The sequence below is a fragment of the Chiloscyllium punctatum genome, chromosome 38 (assembly GCF_047496795.1).
Source record: "Chiloscyllium punctatum isolate Juve2018m chromosome 38, sChiPun1.3, whole genome shotgun sequence".
Lineage (NCBI taxonomy): Eukaryota > Metazoa > Chordata > Chondrichthyes > Orectolobiformes > Hemiscylliidae > Chiloscyllium > Chiloscyllium punctatum.
In genome coordinates, this window is record NC_092776.1 from 63578890 (window position 1) to 63596887 (window position 17998).

General features: G+C 43.3%; 1 protein-coding gene across 1 annotated transcript in view; it reads right to left on the reverse strand.

Annotated features, from left to right (window-relative positions):
• The window catches only part of LOC140463675 (hexokinase-1-like), a 158532-nt gene that overhangs the window by 70309 nt on the left and 70225 nt on the right, over nt 1-17998 (reverse strand). The window contains exons 9-11 of the mRNA XM_072558016.1: nt 7107-7411; nt 2497-2645; nt 1038-1157 (exon numbers count right to left, since the gene is read on the reverse strand). Coding sequence (XP_072414117.1) covers nt 1038-1157; nt 2497-2645; nt 7107-7411 — 574 coding nt within the window. The remainder of the gene's footprint in view (nt 1-1037; nt 1158-2496; nt 2646-7106; nt 7412-17998) is intronic.

The following is a 17998-nucleotide window of genomic DNA, read 5'->3' on the forward strand; positions in this document are numbered from 1 at the left end:
TGCAACAATCCCCATAAACACCCCTTGACAAAAAAAAGTAAAATCAAACACAGGGTCTTACTGGGGGGAGAGATGGAGAGACAGATGGCAGAGATATTCAGCATGGAACACTTTCTTTCATGTAGCTGTTTCTTTGACCAGCAGCCTCAAAAACTGACTGCTTGCTGAAACCAAACCAAATCAAACCAAACCAGGGAAAAGCTGAGCTGGGAGAACCGGCCACTCCCCTTTCATTGTACAAGTTTGTTTTTAAACTTGAAGACCTTCTTAAGTAGATGAACGTAGACATTTTAGCAACTCTGCTTTATACAATCCTTTTGAAAAATGCCAAGGACAACACAACCTTGTTGAAGGAGCAGGATCATCACACGTCACATTAAGCATTGTTAGATCATCTGGTTTTCTGGAGACATTGTCCAAGCAATAGTGTCCAAAATACACTTGCTCTTTTAGTTGTTATGATCCTAGAGCAGACACCCGAATTTTCAATTCAAAGAACGAGTTCAATCCCCAGTTATCCTGTCTAATCTATGAGTTTCACAGGTCCAACCATCACCCAAAAGATGCATTATTCCAGATTTCTCACAAAGCTATTCCCAGGTGCAGTCTAGTGGATCTTCTTTTTCAGGCAGCATCCTAGTTTCTCAGACAATCTGCAGCTACCTTCTGTTTTTGTGTTTCCATGACCCCTATTGCATGACAGTATGGAGTGAACAATGGCTGATTTGTTTCAGTTCCTCCCTCAGACTAAACCCCACATTCCCGATCGTTTCTGGTATGAAACACCATATTCTGGCATGTCTCCTTTATGAAGACAGAAGCGAGAAATGGTTGGGACGAATTGTAAAGGTTGATGTATCCTGGAGCTATTCCTAGCCGAATGCTGTGAATAATAGATGATAACTTTCATGAACTTTCCCATCTTTTGTTATTTCATAATGGTCATTCCATCATTTAATACTAGATTAATAGCAGTACAAATTCTTTTTTTTAATAACTAAAGGGATCAAATCATCCACAATATTGTAGGAACTTGCCTGATCCAACTGTTTCTGCACACAGGGAAAGGAGAATGTGAAACCTACGGAAAGCCGGATGCCCTTCATTCCCATATATTCCAGAAAGTGAACGATGCATTCGACAATGTGGTCAAACAACTGGAAATGAGAATGTTACACAGTAAGTTATAAAATCACCCTTTTGCCTCCTAATCTTCTCCCCTCCAAGAATAGAGACACACAGACAAGAATTTACAGGTATCAGTTATCTTCTATCATCCTTGTTAACTTCCTAATCTTCTTGCTAGATTCCGTGCCCCCCCCCATCACAAACTATTCAGGGATAAAACTTTCTCCTTCACATGGCTACACCAAGATTAGCATTGTCTTTACGTGACATTATGATATGCTCCTTCCAAATAAATTTCAGGCAGGACTGAAACTGGTATCTTACCTCCCTCTGTACTGTGCTCAACTGTGTGGTGATTATGATCATCTCAGTGGAATGAATTGACAAAATATTGACTGGGACTGAGAATTTTAAATGTTTACATTATAAACAGAGAGTTCTTTATTTTTTCATCTAGGAAATTGAGAAATGGATTGAAAGACTGAGACACCAGTGTAAATTCCTGGGAATACCACTTCTCTCATTCAACTAGTTGAGTCCTCAGCTATTCCCCCATACTCTCTGGTTTTATTGTCCTACATAGTTCCCTACTGATGTTAACGTGTTCCCATGTTCACAACCAAGTGTTCATTCAATGTGGGCAAAAGTATATGCTCATCCATTATACATTTGGTGGTAGAGGGGCCATTTAATCAGAAGATAGGGTAGTGGAAGAGAAATTTACCACTTGCCTGCCCCATGCTGATGAAGGCTGGTAATTAAGGTCCTTAAGTGATCCTTTAAGAGCCTCATTTCACAGCTGTTGGGCTACTCCCAGTAGCGAGCATGGGAAATGCCATGCAGGAAGTGCAACAAAGTCTTTTGGAATTGCTCTTGACTTCTGGGGAAGGAGTAGAGAAAGTGAGGACTACAGATGCTGGAGATCAGATTGTGGTGCTGGAAAAGCACAGCAGGTCAGTCAGCATCCGAGGAGCAGGAGAATCAACATTTCGGGTGTAAGATCTTCATCAGGAATTCCAAAAGGGCTTATGCCTGAAATGTCGATTTTCCTGCTCCTTGAATGCTACCTGACCTGCTGTGCTTTTCCAGCACCACAGAGTGCTTCATTCAACAGCAGTGTCTGATTGCAGGATCCTACATCAGGGAAGCTGTAAGGGATATGCTGAGGACACCCTCTGCCATTGCTCCTGACCCTCTCAATACGTTTCTTGAAGCTCCAAGTTTTCATCACCGCCACTCCACCACCACCTGGACTTAGGCATTGAGTTCCCAAAAATTACCTGACCCTGCCAAATAGACAAGATTCACCAGGCCATGTCTCAAGTCACTCTCACACTAGTATCCCAAATTGTACAGTTACATACACACCTCTTCACCTGTCCCTTGCATAATCTCCAGAGGAATGGGAAAGATTTTGCTGTACATTCGAAGAGATTTCCTCATCCCAGAATGTAGCGCAACGAGTAGGATACGGAGGTTGGTGCCACCTAAGTCAAGAGCAATGTATTTGCCATTCTCTGCAAAAGAAAATTGTCTCATGTTGTTACTGACAGGAAAATGCTTTCAATTTAGACATAAGAGTCTGAGGGGCCTTCGTGTTAGAATGGTAGAAGCAACTATCCATGTGCCATTGCTCTCTGTTAAAAGCTTCATCATTTAAAAAAAATTATTGAGATGTGGGTAAAGCTGGCTAGGCCTTCATTTGATGCCCATTCCCAATTTTCTGAGAGATGGTGGGGATTGCAGGATCCTACATCAGGGAAGGGTTAGGGATATGCTGAGGACACCCTCTGCCTTTAAGAACTGCTGCAGTTCACTTGGTGTCAGCACACTCACAATGATTTTGAGAAAGCAATTCCAGAATTTTGACAAACTGCATTGATAGCAATTATTCAGATGTGAATATAGGAGGTGTGGTTAGTAAGGTTGTGGATGACACTGTAATTGGTGGCATAGTGGACAGCAAAAAAGGTTATCTAAGAGCACAAAGAGATCTTGATTGGATGAGCCAATGAGCTGAGAAATGGCAGATGGAATTTAATTTAGATAAATGCAATGTGGACCTAGGGGTGCAGATTCATAGTTCCTTGAAAGTGGCTTCACTTGTAGTCAGGGTGATGAAGAAGGCACTTGGCACACTTGCTCTTATTGAATAAAGCACTGAACATAGAAGTTGGGACATCATGTTGCAGCTGATGAGGCCACTTTAGGAATAATGTGTCCAATTCTTGTCACCCTGCATAGGAAGGATGTTATTAAACTGAAAAGAGTGCAGAAACAATTTACAAGGATGTTGCCGTGGTTAGAAGGTTTGAATTATAAGGAGAGCCTGGATAGGCTGGGACTTTCTTCCCCTGGAACATTGGAGGCTGAGGGGTGACTTTATAGAGGTTTATAAAATTATGAGGGGCATGGATAAGGTGAATAGCAAGGTCTTTATCCAAGGATAGGGGAGCCCAAAGCTAGAGAGAATAGATTCAAGGTAAGAGGAAGATTATTTAAAAGGGACCTGAGGGGCAACTTTTGTCACACAGTGGGTGGTGCATGGATGGAATGAGCTGCCAGAAGAAGTAGTAGAGGCAGGTAAAATTACAAATTTAAAAGCTATTTGGACAGGTACATGAATAGAAAAGGTTTAGAGGGATATGGACCAAATGCAGGCAAGTGGCATTAGTTCAGTTTAGTATACCTGGTCAGCACAAAAGGGTTGGACCAAAGGGTCTGTTTACCACCCCTATCTTTCTTGGTGGTAAAGGTTACAGGTTTGGAAGGTATTGTCAACCAAGTCTTGGTGAGTTGCTGCAGCATCTAGTAGATGGTATATACTGCTGCTCCTGTGCACTGTTGCTGCAAGTGTGAATGTTAAAAGTTGTGAATCTGGTTTCAATCAAGCTGGCTGATTTGGTGGTGTCAAGCCCCTTGAGTGTTATTAGAAGTGCACTCATCCAGGAAAGTGGGGATATTCCATTACACTCCTGACTTACTGTCATAGAGATCCATAGCACTGAAAAAGGCCTTCAGCCCCTCAAGTTTGTGCTGGTCAAAAACATCCACCTAATGATTTTAATCCTACATTCCCTTAGTCTTGTATGCCTTGGCATTGCAATTATATACCTAAATACATCTCTTAAATGTTATGAGGTTATCTGCCTCTATCATGCTTGTAGACAATAAGTTCCAGACTTCCACCACTTTCTAGATGAAAAAGATTTTTCACCACATACCCTCTAAACCATCTTCCCTTTACCTCAATTTTATGTTCCCTGGCATTTATCCCTCCACCAAGGTCCTTCCCGTCTACCCCATTGATTCTGCCCATAATTTTACACTTCAATTTCAATGTGCTTCATAGATGGTGGATAGATGTTGAGACGTCAGTATGTGAATTACTTGGCATAGAATTCCCAGCCTCTGATCTTTTCAGTGCTTGATCAATGCTAAACCCCGAGACTGCACGGTGGCTCATTGTTAGCACTGCTGTGGAACAGTGCCAGGGACCCAGGTTCAATTCCACCCTTGGACAACTGTCTGCATGGAGTTTGCACATTGTCCCTGTGTCTGTATGGGTGTCTGCCAGGTGCTTTGGTTTCATCCCAGAATCCAAAGATGTGCAGGTTAGGATGATTGGCTGTGCTAAATTATCCATAGTGTTCAGGCATGTGCAGGCTAGGTGGATTACCCATGGAAAATATAGGGTAGGGGGATGGGCCTGGGTGGAATGCTCTTCGGACAGTTGGTGTGGACCACTTGGAAGAATGGCCTGTGTCTACACTGTTGGGATTCTATGTGAATGATGTGGGATTCAGCAATGTAAGTGTTTTAGATGAGATTGGATTACTTCCAGTGTGGAAACAGGCCCTACGGCCCAACAAGTCCACACCGACCCACCGAAGCGCACCCACCCAGACCCATTCCCCTACATTTACCCCTTCACCTAACACTACAGGCAATTTACCATGGCCAATTCACCTAACCTGCACATTCTTTTTGGACTGTAGGAGGAAACCAGAGCACCCGGAGGAAACCCATGCAGACATGGGGAGAATGTGCAAACTCCACACAGTCAGTCGCCTGAGGTGGGAATTGAACCCGGGTCTCTGGCACTGTGAGGCAGCAGTGCTAACCACTGTGCCACCGTGCTCTTAAATATCAAGGGGTAATGGTTTGATTTTTTTCTTGGAGTAGATCATGATGTGTTTGACAACAATGTGCCAATCACACAATACTTTTTAAAATATTGAAATAAACGCATTTATCCAGATATTTCAATTATGTTACAATGGATTTGGCTGACAGCAATCCTTTTTAAAACTGCTCTTTTATTGGCCAATTTTTCTGGCTAAGATACCAGGTCTGGCTTGTCCCAACAGCATCCATTGGAGATAACCGGGGGAAATTGACTCAGCACAAGAGCACTATAGTAGAACAACACACACTCAACTTTTTAAAAGACATTCAGCAGTTAAATTGTGTAAATGTCTGAAAGCAACTTTGCCAGTGACTGAGGAACAATAAGTATATAAAGGTAAGTAAGTGACCTTACTTTTGGGCTAGGATTCTCCGGCTCAGGTCCCATCTGCTCCTGTGGTCTATTGAAATGTATCTAAAACCAAGTTAGTCTTGTATTCAATAGGCCCAGGTCTTTAAAAATACACAAAAATCAAACTTTAATATTTGACTAAGGTTCTCGTAATATCCCTGCTTCTGGGCCAGGAAGCCTGGGATCCATTCCAACCTGTTCCAGGGGTTTGTCATAATGCTCCAAACAGGTTGATTAGAAATATCAATAAGCTAAGGGAGGGAGCAGGGGGGCTAGAGTACCTGATGTCTAAGAGGGTAGGGTGCCAGTGGGTGAGAAGTCCATGATGGTTGGTAAATGTATTCATGCTTTTGTGTAGCAGAAGGATTGTTTGTTCAGATAAGGTCCAAGGGGTGGTCATGGGAGAGGTGGGGTAAGATGTTGAAACCAGCAGGGTGGGGTTGAGAGGATTTTGTCATGGTCAGGTCTGTGGGGGTGTGCATTGGATCTGTCTGGGTAGGTTTGGGTCAGAAGGTGCCAAAAGGTTAGGGAGGGATGAAGGGAGGTTGGTCGTGTGTTGGAATTCAGTTCAATTGTTACGATTGTTCAATTAGTTTTATATAGTCTAACATTTCCGAGGTAGCCACTAAATTTAAGTGAGTCAGAACCTGCAATGTTTTTCCCGATAAGGGGCTTTTCTGGAGAGTTCCAGACATGTGGAACTTGACTATTGGAAGTTTCTATTTCCCAGTCCTTGGAGTCAGCTGCATTAGAGATTCCACATGAATCCCAATGCACAACTTCAATTTACACTGCTATAACCACTCTTTGGAGAATATCTGGTTCACTAAAGCCAAGCCACCTTGTAGTGGTGACAATATGATTAACACCGCAATTAACAGTGTGTTAGAGTCCTTGCTAAAGTTTCATTGTTTTTATTTTATTCTTTTATCAATTTTGGTTTGGAGCTGTGAATTTGGAGTTGCGAGCTAAAGTTGGCTTTTGGAATATTTACAACATCCTTGTAAATCCTTTCTGAACCCTTTCAAGTTTAACAACATCCTTCTTATAGTCGGGAGGCCAGAACTGAACAGAGTGTTCTAGCAGTGGCCTCACCAATTATGTTTAAACAGATTGCAGAAGTTGCCTATTAATGAGTTCAGTACCTGTACTGCAGTGCCTCAGGTACAGCACTGCCTCTCTGCAACACTGCCCTGACACAGTACTGTCTCACAAAAGCACTGTCTCATTATAATGCATCATTCATGTTCATTATGTACTTGAACCTGTGGAGTGGATCTTGAAGGTTCAAGCACCTCACCAAGAGATGGAACGCTGATAGCTGAGACCAGGTAAGCAGAGGAAGCACAACAAACCTTTGTCTAGTTAAATCACTAACATGGTGGTGGTGTAACTTTGCACTATTGACCTGGAGATTAAAAGTCTGGTAGTGACATACCATTTCCTGTGGGAAGTTTACAAACGTAGGTGGGAAGCATTTTAACTGTGGCACTGCTTTGGGTCTCTTGTTTTAATCCACGTTCCATATCCAATCTCATCTTGTCCATTATGATGAGCAGTTGGTCTCGATTGAGTCTGAATGGTGCGAGGGTCTTGTCTATGTAATTACGTTGGTAAACGAGCCTCTGAGCTACTGCAGTCACCATGGCAGCCCCTTTCCCAGTGCCATCCTCAGCCAGCTGGAATCGCACATCACAGTCAGTAAGCAGGCTTCGAACTAGCTTATGGAAAGTCTTTGCATACCTGTCATAGAATGTCAAAGTGTTACAACCCAATGTTAAAGTACGGGGCCTGAAAATTTCATTTTGTGCATTTAAGAAAGTACATTAATTCCTCAATGATTCATCAGCGATAGACACTCTGTGGCCTGCAATTGAGACAGGCAGGATAAGCAATGTAATATATAATTTGAGGAAACGTAAACTTCCAATTTGCTGTAACATTAAAATAATACAATATTATCTAAATGTGAGACCACAGAATGCTTTAGTACAGAGAGATCTGCAAAGCAAGTGCTCCCAACTGTAGAAAGGTTTCAGATCTAGTTCGGCAAATGGAGACTGTGGCACATCCATGAGTCTGTGATCAGGTTTAGAGATTTGGCGACACTGTACTCCAAGGGACTGAAGAAAATATGGGAATGAATGACCGGTCTAAGAGGTCATGCAGGAGTCCTCTGGGGTATGCTTATCCAGATTGGTTTTCCACTTTGAAAGCTGATAAGAGTGCTGGTTTCTGAAAGGAGTGTAGTCAGAGCCATGTTTCTGGCACCATAAGCAGTCTGACTATGTATGAAGGGAGGAAGAAGAAAGCAAGAATGTGATTGACAGGAGAACAGACAGGTGTTTCCATGGATACAGCCAACAGTCCAGGATGGTGTGTTGTCTCCCTGGATCCAGAGTCAAAGTACCATTATGCTTGGCTGTAGTGCAACCTGAAAGGGAAGGGTGATAAGGCAGAGGTTATAGCACACATTATTACCAATGATATAGAAGAAATCTGGAAGCTAGGTAGTAGATTAAAAAACAAAAAAAAAGTTTAAAATGAAAAGGAAATTAAAATTTCAAAGGTTGTAATCTTTGGATCACAATCAGTGCCAAGTGCCAGTGGGTACAGGAATAGGAGAATAGGGCAGATGAATGCGTGGCTGAGCTGACCTTGGAGCAACTTGTGTGGGACAGTTCACAGAACAGGAACAGATAAATGCACAGTTTTTAACATGTAATCTTGCTCTAAGTCTACAGTAGTGAGTAGAGTGGGTTCTTTCTTGATTATATGTTTTATTGAAATCTGTCTCTTGATTAAATTTAAAAAAACATAAGTACTAAGTTAGCCTGGAGCACTGTATTTAAAGCAAAAAGATGGTGCTATTTTCTAGGTCTGTAGATTGTGAAGGAGCAAAGATGGCCTTCAGTAGAGTGCTATGCTCCTCCTGTTGGATGTGGGAATTTGGAGAGAGTTTTCCATATTACTGATGATTATGTCGTAGTAAGTGTCTTTGGTTGTGAATCCTATCAGATCACATGGATCAGTTGGAGCAACAGTTAGAGGCAATGAAGAATTTACAGGAGCTCGGGGGTGTGATGGATGGCAATTATAGGAAGGGAGAAAAACCACAGATACAGTCAGGTAGATGGGCTACCTCCAGGAAAGGTAGGAGGGGTAGGCAGGATTGTTCTGTGGTTATCCCCATCTCAAACAAGTATGCTGTTTTGGAAAATGTAGGGGGTGATGGTCTCTCAGGGGAATTTAGCGTGAACAGCCAAGTTTAGCTCCAATGAAATGAGGGGTATGTTGGGTTCCAAACTATCAATTGTCTCTCCAGTCAGAGGCACAGACAGACGGTTCTGCGGTCGGCAGCGAGAAATCAGAATGGTTGCTGCCTCCCTGGTGCCAGGATCAAGGATATCTCAGAGAGGGTGCAGAATGTTTTCAAAGAGGAGGGGGACCAGCAGGAGGTCATGGTACACATTGGAACTAAAGACAGCGGAAGGGAGAAGGACGAGATTCTGAGCGGAGAATGTAGCAAGTTAGGCAGGTAGTTAAAAAGGAGGTCCTTGAGAGGAGTAATATCTGGATTACTCCTGGTCTGCAAGCTAGTGAGGGTAGGAATAGGAGGTTAGAGCAGATGAATGCGTGGCTGAGGAGCTGGTGCATGGGAGAAGGGTTCACATTTTCGGATCATTGGAATCTCTTCTGGGGTGGAAGTGACTTGTATAAGAAGAATAGATTGCACCTGAATTGGAACGGGACTAATATACTGGCAGGGAGATTTGCTAAAGCTACTTGGGAGGATTTAAACTAGTAAGGTGGGCGTGGGAGTGGGGATGGAACCCCGGGAATTAGAGAGGTAAGAGATCAATTTGAGACTAGTACAATTGGGAAAGGGAGCAAGTCAAACAGTCAGGGCAGGCAGGAACAAAACAGAGAACAAGGTTGGACTGATAAATTAAACTTCAGTGCAAGAAGCCAAACAGAGGAGGCAGATGAACGCAGGTCATAGCTAGGAGCATGGGGCTGGGATATCTTAACAATTACAGAAACATGGCTCACGGATGGTCAGGACTGGCAACTTAATTTTCTAGGATACAAATGCAACAGAAAGGATAGGAAGGGGGGCAAGAGAGGAGGGGAAGTGACTTTTTTTTATAAGGGATAGCATTACAGCTGTACTTAGGGAAGATATTCCTGGGAATACATCCAGGGAAGTTATTTGGGTGGAACTGAGAAATAAGAAAGGGGGTGATCCTCTTATTGGAATTGTATTATAGACCCCTTAGTAGTCAGCAGGAAATTGAAAAACAAATTTGTAAGGAGATTTCAGTTATCTGTAAGAATAACAGGGTGGCTCTGTTGGGGGATTTTAACTTTCTAAACATAATCTGAGATTGCCATAATGTTAAGGGTTTAGATGGAGAGGAATTTGTTAAGTGATTCAGTATGTGGATGTACCGACGAGAAGGTGCAAAACCTGACCTATTAGAGAGTCATAGAGATGTACAGCATGGAAACAGATCCTTCGGTCCAACCCGTCCATGCCGACCCAATCTCGTCCTACCTGCCAGCGCCTGGTCCATATCCCTCCAAACCCTTCCTATTCATATACCCATGCAAATGCCTCTTAAATGTTGCAATTGTACCAGCCTCCACCACATCCTCTGACAGCTCATTCCATACACGTACTTGAGAAATAAAGCAGGGCAGGTGACTGAGGTGTCAGTGGGGGAGCAGATTGGGGCCAGTGACCAGAATTCTATTAGTTTTAAAATAGCGATGGAAAAGGATATAGACCAGATCTAAAAGTTGAAGTTCTAAATTGCAGGAAGGCCAATTTTGATGGTATTGGGCAAGAACATTCAAAAGCTGATTGGGGGCAGATGTTCGCAGGTAAAGGGATGGCTGGAAAATGGGAAGCCTTCAAAAATTAGATAAGGAGACTCCAGAGACAGTATATTCCTGTTAGGGTGAAAACAAATGCTGGTAGGTATAGGGAATTCTGGATGACTAGAGAAATTGAAGGTTTGGTTAAGAAGAAGGAAGCATATGTAAGGTATAGACAGGATAGATCGAGTGAATCCTTAGAAGAGTGTAAAAGCAATAGGAGTATACTTAAGAGAGAAATCAGGAGGGCAAAAAGGGGACATGAGATAGCTTTTGCAAATAGGGTTAAGGGGAATCCAAAGGGTTTTAAAAATGCATTAAGATCAAATGGGTAACTAGGGAGAGAATAGGACCCCTCAAAGATCAGTAAGGCAGCCAATGTGTGGAGCCACAGGAGATGGGGGAAGAGACAAAATGAGTATTTTGCATCAGTGTTTACTGTGGAAAAGGACATGGAAGATATAGAATGTGGAGAAAAATCTTCATATTACAGAGGAGGAGGTGCTGATCTCTTGAAACGAATAAAAGTGAATAAATCCCCAGGACTTGATCAGGTGTACCCTAGAACTCTGTGGGAAACTAGGGAAGTGATTGCTAGGCCCTTTGCTGAGATATTTGTATCATCGATAGTCACAGGTGAGGTGTTGGAAGACTGGAGGTTGGCTAACATGGTACCACCATTTAAGGAAGGTGGTAAAGAAAAGCCAGGGCACTATAGACCGGTGAGCCTGAAGTCGGTGGTAGGCAAGTTGTTGGAGGGAATCCTGAGGGACAGGATTTACATGTATTTGGAAAGGAAAGAACTAATTAGGGATAGTGAACATGGCTTTGTGCATGAGAAATCATGTGTCACGAACTTGATTGAATTTTTTGAAGAAGTAACAAAGAAGATTGATGAGGGCAGTGCAGTGGACATATCTTTAGAAAGGCATTCAACAAAGTTCCCCACGAGACACTGGTTAGCAAGGTTAGATCTCATGGAGTACAGGGAGAACTCGCTGTTTGGATACAGAACTGGCTCTAAGGTAGAAGACAGAGGGTGGTGGTGGAGGGTTGTTTTTCAGATTGGAGGTCTGTGACCAGTGGAGTGCCACAAGGATCGGTGCTGGGTCCACTACTTTTCATCATTTATATAAATGATTTGGATGTGAACACAGGAGGTACAGTTAGTAAGGTTGCAGATGACATCAAAATTGGAGATATGGTGGACATTGAAGAAGGTTATCTCAGAGTACAATGGGATCTTGATCAGATGGGCCAATGGGCTGAGGAGTGGTAGATGGAGTTTAATTTAGATAAATGCGAGGATTCCGCATTTTGAAAAAGCAAATCAGAGCAGTACTTATACACTTAATGGTAAGGTCCTGGGGAGTGTTGCTGAACAAAGAGACCTTGGAGTATAGGTTCATAGTTCCTTGAAAGTAGTGTCGCAGGTAGATAGGATAGTGAAGAAGGTGTTTGATATGCTATCCTTTATTGGTCAGTGCATTGATTATCGTAGTTGGGAGGTCATGTTGCGGCTGTACAGGATATTGGTTCGCCGACTTCTGCAATATTGCATCCAATTCTGGTTCCCTTCCTACCAGAAGGATGTTGTGAAACTTGAAAGGGTTCAGAAAAGATTTACAAGGATGTTGCCAGGGTTAGGGGATTTGAGCTATAGGCAGAGGCTAAATAGGTTAGGGCTGTTTTCCTTGAGGGGTGACCTTATACAAAAGGTTTATAATACCATAATGGGCATGGATAGGATTAATTAATCATGTCTTTTCTTTGGGGTGGGGGAGTCTAGAACTAGAGAGCATAGGTTTGGGGTGAGAGAGGAAAGATATAAAAGGGACCTAAGGGGCAACTTTTTCACACAGAGGATGGTTAGTGTATGCAATGAGCTGCCAGAGGAAGTAGTGGAGGCTAGTCCAATGACAACATTTAAAAGGCATCTCAATGGGTTTATAAATAGCATAGGTTTAGAGGGATATGGGCAAGTGCTGGCAAATAGGACTAGATTAGGTTTGGATATCTGGTCGGCATGGACGAGTTGGACCAAAGAGTCTGTCTCCGTGCTGTACATCTCAATGACTTTATGAGTCTAAGAGCCCTCCTTGGTGGCCATAATATCATAGAATCCCTAAAGTGTGGAAGCAGGCTATTCAGCCCATTGAGTCCAAAGAGAACCTCATCCAGACACATCCCTCTACCCTGTCGTTGTAACCCTGCATTTCCCATGACCAATCCATCTAGCCTGCACATCCCTACGGGCAATTCAGCATGTCCAATCTACCTAACGAGTAATCCAGAGATTATGTGCTTAAAGGTTCTACTTATTATTACTTTAGCTCATAACTTCTTAAATTCTTTCAGCAGAACCTCCTTTCAGATACCATCAATGTCCCTGGTACCAACGTGAATGATGAGGAATTATTCCAAGTCTCTTATTCCAAGTTCCTTTCCAGTCCTATAGAGATGCTCTTAAATCTTGGCACCAGGCAGACAACAAGGCCTTTGGACTCGTACTCATGGCCGTAGATAACACTATCTATGTAAGTAATTACATTGCATCCAACCAGTACCACAATCCTCTTTCCTCCCCCAACTTGAATATCTCAATGTGCTCTGGTGCTGTGGCCAATTCACTGATCCTCCCTGCAGTCCCCACTCTTGGCCACACAGCTTGCAGGATCGTTTTAGCTGTTTGACATTTGCAAGGGCAAATGCTATCCCTGGCTTTCACAGCTCTTCTATCGTTTCATCGATAGAAGAGGCAGCTCTTCTATCGTTTCATCCTGTTGATCTTGATCACGGATCTCTAATCTGAGGGGTGTGACAACATCCTGGAGCAAAGTGCCGAAGCAACTTACACCTAACAACTTCACTTTTAAGAAAAGCAACATACTTTGTGGGTGGGTTTGATGGTGTTATTAGAAGGAATTTAGTTCAGCAAGGGGAAAGGACACAATGTTAGTACAATAGGAACACAGCATACTTTAGTGAAGTAACCAAGGCAGAGGGAGTTGAGTAATATTAAATTTTAGTGGAATAAGACAAGTCTGGATGACCTCTAGTGCTAGGAGTATTATAAGTAAGACAGAGGAGTTAACGGCTTGGATTGACACATGGAATTCTGATACTGTTGCTTAGGAATTCAAGGGAACCATCACATTGCTGGGAATGTTTAATAGTCCCCCAAACAGTCAATGGTGAATAGAGGAGCAACTATGAGATGTGTACAGGTAATACTAATAGGGTGATTATATTAAGAGTTTTGAATTGCTTCAACATTAATTGGGATACAGTTTAGTTGCGGCAGATTTCTTGTAATTATTCCGAATAACATTTTACATCAATATAGAAGCCCCAACAAGTTGGCAAGGCCCAACATGATCCCTATAGAACAAAATATATGAAGAACACACCCAGAGAACCCTTGATGTCTCGGAATCTTTCGGACTGGATAATCATAGGATCATACAGTACAGAAAAGGCCCTTTAGTCAATTGAGTCTGTACTACTACCAAAAATACTCTACTACCTACACTGGGCCCATTTTGCTGTATAAGGCCCATTGTCTTGAATGTTATAATACTTCAAGTGTTCATCCAAGTACTTTTTAAAGGTTGTGAGGTTACCTGCCTCAGCTACCCCCCTAGACAGTGCATTCCAGACCACAACCACCTTCTGGATGAGGTATTTTTTTCTTAAATTCCATGTAAACCTGGGCGTGGCATGGTGGCTCATAGTGCCAGGGACCTGGGTTCGATTCCAGCCTGTGGTGACTATCTATGCGGAGTTTACATGTTCTCCCCATAACTGCGTGGGTTTCCTCAGGGTGCTCCGATTTCCTCGCACAACCCAAAGATGTGTAGGTTAGGTGACTTGGCCATGCTAAATTGTCCATAGTGTTCAGGGATGTGTAGGTTAGATGCATTAGTAAATGTAGGGGAATAGGTCTGGGTAGGGTTACTCTTTGGAAGGTCAGTGTGGACTTGTTGGGCCAAAGGGCCTGTTTCTACACTGTAGGGATTCCAACTTCATACCTTTCACTTTAAAAGTGTGCTCCCTTTTTCTTGACCCTTCACCCTATCCATGCCCCTCAATTTTGGACACCTCTATCAGGTTCTCCTTCAACCTTCTCCGAAGAAAACCCAAGCTTATCCAGCCTCTCTTCATAGCTGAAATGTTCAATCCCAGACAATATCCTCGTGAATCTCTTCTGCATCCATTCCAGTAGAATCATATCTTTCCATTTGTGCAGTGACCAGAACTGCACACAGTACTCTAACTGTGGTGTAACCAAAGTCCGTACAGCTCCAAAATAACTTTCCTGCTGTTATAAACTATATCTTGACTGGTAAAGGCAAGCATCCTGTGTGCCTTCTTAACTACCCTATTAACCTGTCCTGCCATTTTCACTGACCTGTGGACAAGCACCCCAAGATCCTTTTGTTCCTCTGAGTTTCCTTGTGTCCTGCCATTCATTGTGTACTTCCTTCCTTGTTAGTTCTTGCAAAATGCATCACCTCACATTTATCAAGATTAAACACAAACTGCCACTGATCTGCCCATCTGACCAATCTTGCTATCTTCCTCTAACTTGAGACCTTCCTTCTCACTACTAACCTCACAACCTTCAAAAAGTACTTGGGTAAGCACTTGAAACATCATAATATTCAAGACTATGGGCTAAGTGCTATAAAGTGGGATTAGTATAGTGCAAGCTCTTGACTCTATCTCGGGATGTCCTGGTACATGAGTCATAAAGAAAGTTAATATGAGACAAGGACTGGGAGGTAACTGGCAGTTGTTGCAAGGAGGATAGGGTATAAAAGAATGGAAGTGTTGTTGCACAGGATATTGATGAGATCACTGGGAGAAAGTGAGGACTGCTGATGCTGGAGATCAGAGTCAAAACATATGGTGCTGGAAAAGCACAGCCATTCAGGCAGCATCCGAGGAGCAGGAGCATAAGTTCTAATCAGGTGCGGGAGGGCAAGGGGGCTGAGAGATAAATGGGAGGAGGGTGGGGCTGAGGAGAATGTAGCTAGGAATGCAATAGGTGGATGAAGGTGGGGGGTGATGATGATAGGGTGGAGTGGTCTGCATTCCCTCTGTGACTCCCTCATTAGGTCCACACTGCCCCACCCCCAACAACCCACCTTCCAGTCCCAGCACCTTCCCTTACCACCGCAAAAGGTGTAATACCTGTGCCCACACCTCCCTCCTCACTTCCATTGAAGACCCTGGCAGAAATTTTCCTGCACCTTCAAACACATCTATTGTGTCTGTTGCTCTCCATGTGGTGTCCTCTACATTGGGAAGACAGGACACTTGCGGAATGTTTCAAAGAACATCTCTGGGACACACCTTACTCCACCGCCCTGTGGCCAAACAGTTCAACTCCCCCTCCCACTCCACCAAGGAAATGCAAGTCCTGGGCCTCCTCCACCGCCGAATCCTAGCTACCTGACACCTGGAAGAAGAATACCTCATCGTCTGCCTTGGGACCCTGCAATCACACAGAATCAATGTCAATTTCACCAGTTTCCTCATCACCCCATCTCCAACCTTATCCCAGATCCAACCTTCCAACGCGACACCAGTCCGTCTTCCTTCCCACCTATCCACTCCACACTTCACTCCGACCTCACCATCATCACCCCCCCACCTTCATCCACCTATCGCATTCCCAGCTACCTTTGCCCCAGCCCTAAAACCCCCATTTATCAGTGCCCTTGGCCCCTTCCCCCCCCCCCCCCCCCCCCCCCCCCCCACATTCCACATTCCACATTCCACATTCCTGATGAACAGCTTATGCTCGAAACATTGATTCTCCTGCTCCCTGGATGCTGCCTGACCACTTGTGCTCTTCCAGGGCCATATTTTTTGACATTGGTGAGATCGCACCTAGAGTATTGGTTTGTACTTGTCCTCTCGATTCGGTACTCTAGTTGCTTTCTTTAAAGAATATTAATTGTGATCAGGACCTTTTCCCACTCCAATCTTTCCCACAACAATCCTAAATCCCTACCTTCTTTCTTCTCTATACATTTGATGATTAGATGATTGATGAGGGCGGGGCAGTGGATGTTGTCCACACGGGCTTTAGTAAGGCCTTTGACAAGGTCCATCTTGGCAGGCTGATACAAAAGGGGAGGACACATGGGATCTGTGGTCAGCTAATGGGAATGTAGAACTGACATGATCATAGAAGACAGACAGTAGCGGTAGAAGAGGGTTTTTCAGACTGGAGATCTGTGACCCAGTGCTGTTCTGCAGGATCAGTGCCAAGAACTTTGTTGTTTGGAATGTATAGAAACCATTTGGAGCAATCAGATGACCTGATTAATAAGTTTACAGATGATACAAAGATTGGGCAGCTGCAGATAGTGAGGAGGATTGCCAAAGGATACAGCAGGAAATTGATAGGCTGGAGATTTGGACTGAGAAATGGCAGATGGATTTTAGAACATAGAAAAATACAGCGCAGTATAGGCCCTTTGGCCCTCAATGTTGCGCCGATCCAAGCCCACCCAACCTACACTAGCCCACTATCCTCCATATGCCTATCCAATGCCCATTTAAATGCCCATAAAGAGGGAGAGTCCACCACTGCTACTGGCAGGGCATTCCATGAACTCACGACTCGCTGAGTAAAGAATCTACCCCTAACATCTGTCCTATACCTACTACCCCTTAATTTAAAACTATGCCAGATTAATTTAAACCAGATTAAGGTGAGGTAACGCATTTTGGAAGGTGTAATGCAGTAAATGGCAGAACCCTTAATAGCATTAACATACAGAGGTGTTTAGGCTTATAGGTCCATAGTTCCCTGAAAGTGGTAACACAAAAGGAGAAGGTCAAGAAGGTGCACGATATCAACTGGGGCACAGAGAATAAAAATTGGTAAGTCATGTTGCAGCTGTACAGAACTTTAGTTCGGCCAGGTTTGGAGTATTGCATGCAGCACTAGTCACCACTCGACCAAAAGGATGTGCACGCTTTGGAGAAGGTTCAGAAAACATTTACCAGGATATCAGCTATGATAAGAGATTGGATAAACTTAGTTTGTTTTCACTTGAACATCAGAGGCTGAGGGGCAACCTGATAGAAGTTTACAAAATGATAAGAGGTATGAATAGAATAGATAGTCAGAGTTTATTTCAGGGTAGAAATGTCTATTACTAGGAGTCAGACGGTTAAGGTAAAAGGGGTAAAGTTTAAAAGAGACATGAGAGGTGGGCTTTTTACACAGAGAATGGTAAGTGTCTGGAATTTACTGCTAGAGGAGGTAGTAGAAACAGATATAATAGCAACAGTCTGACAGATACATGAATAGGCAGGGAATAAAAGTATGTTGACTACATAGAGGCAAAATGTTTTTAGTTTAGAAGGGCATCATGTGACCACACAGGATTGTGGGCCAAAGGGTCCTTTTAGAGCTGTACAGTTCTT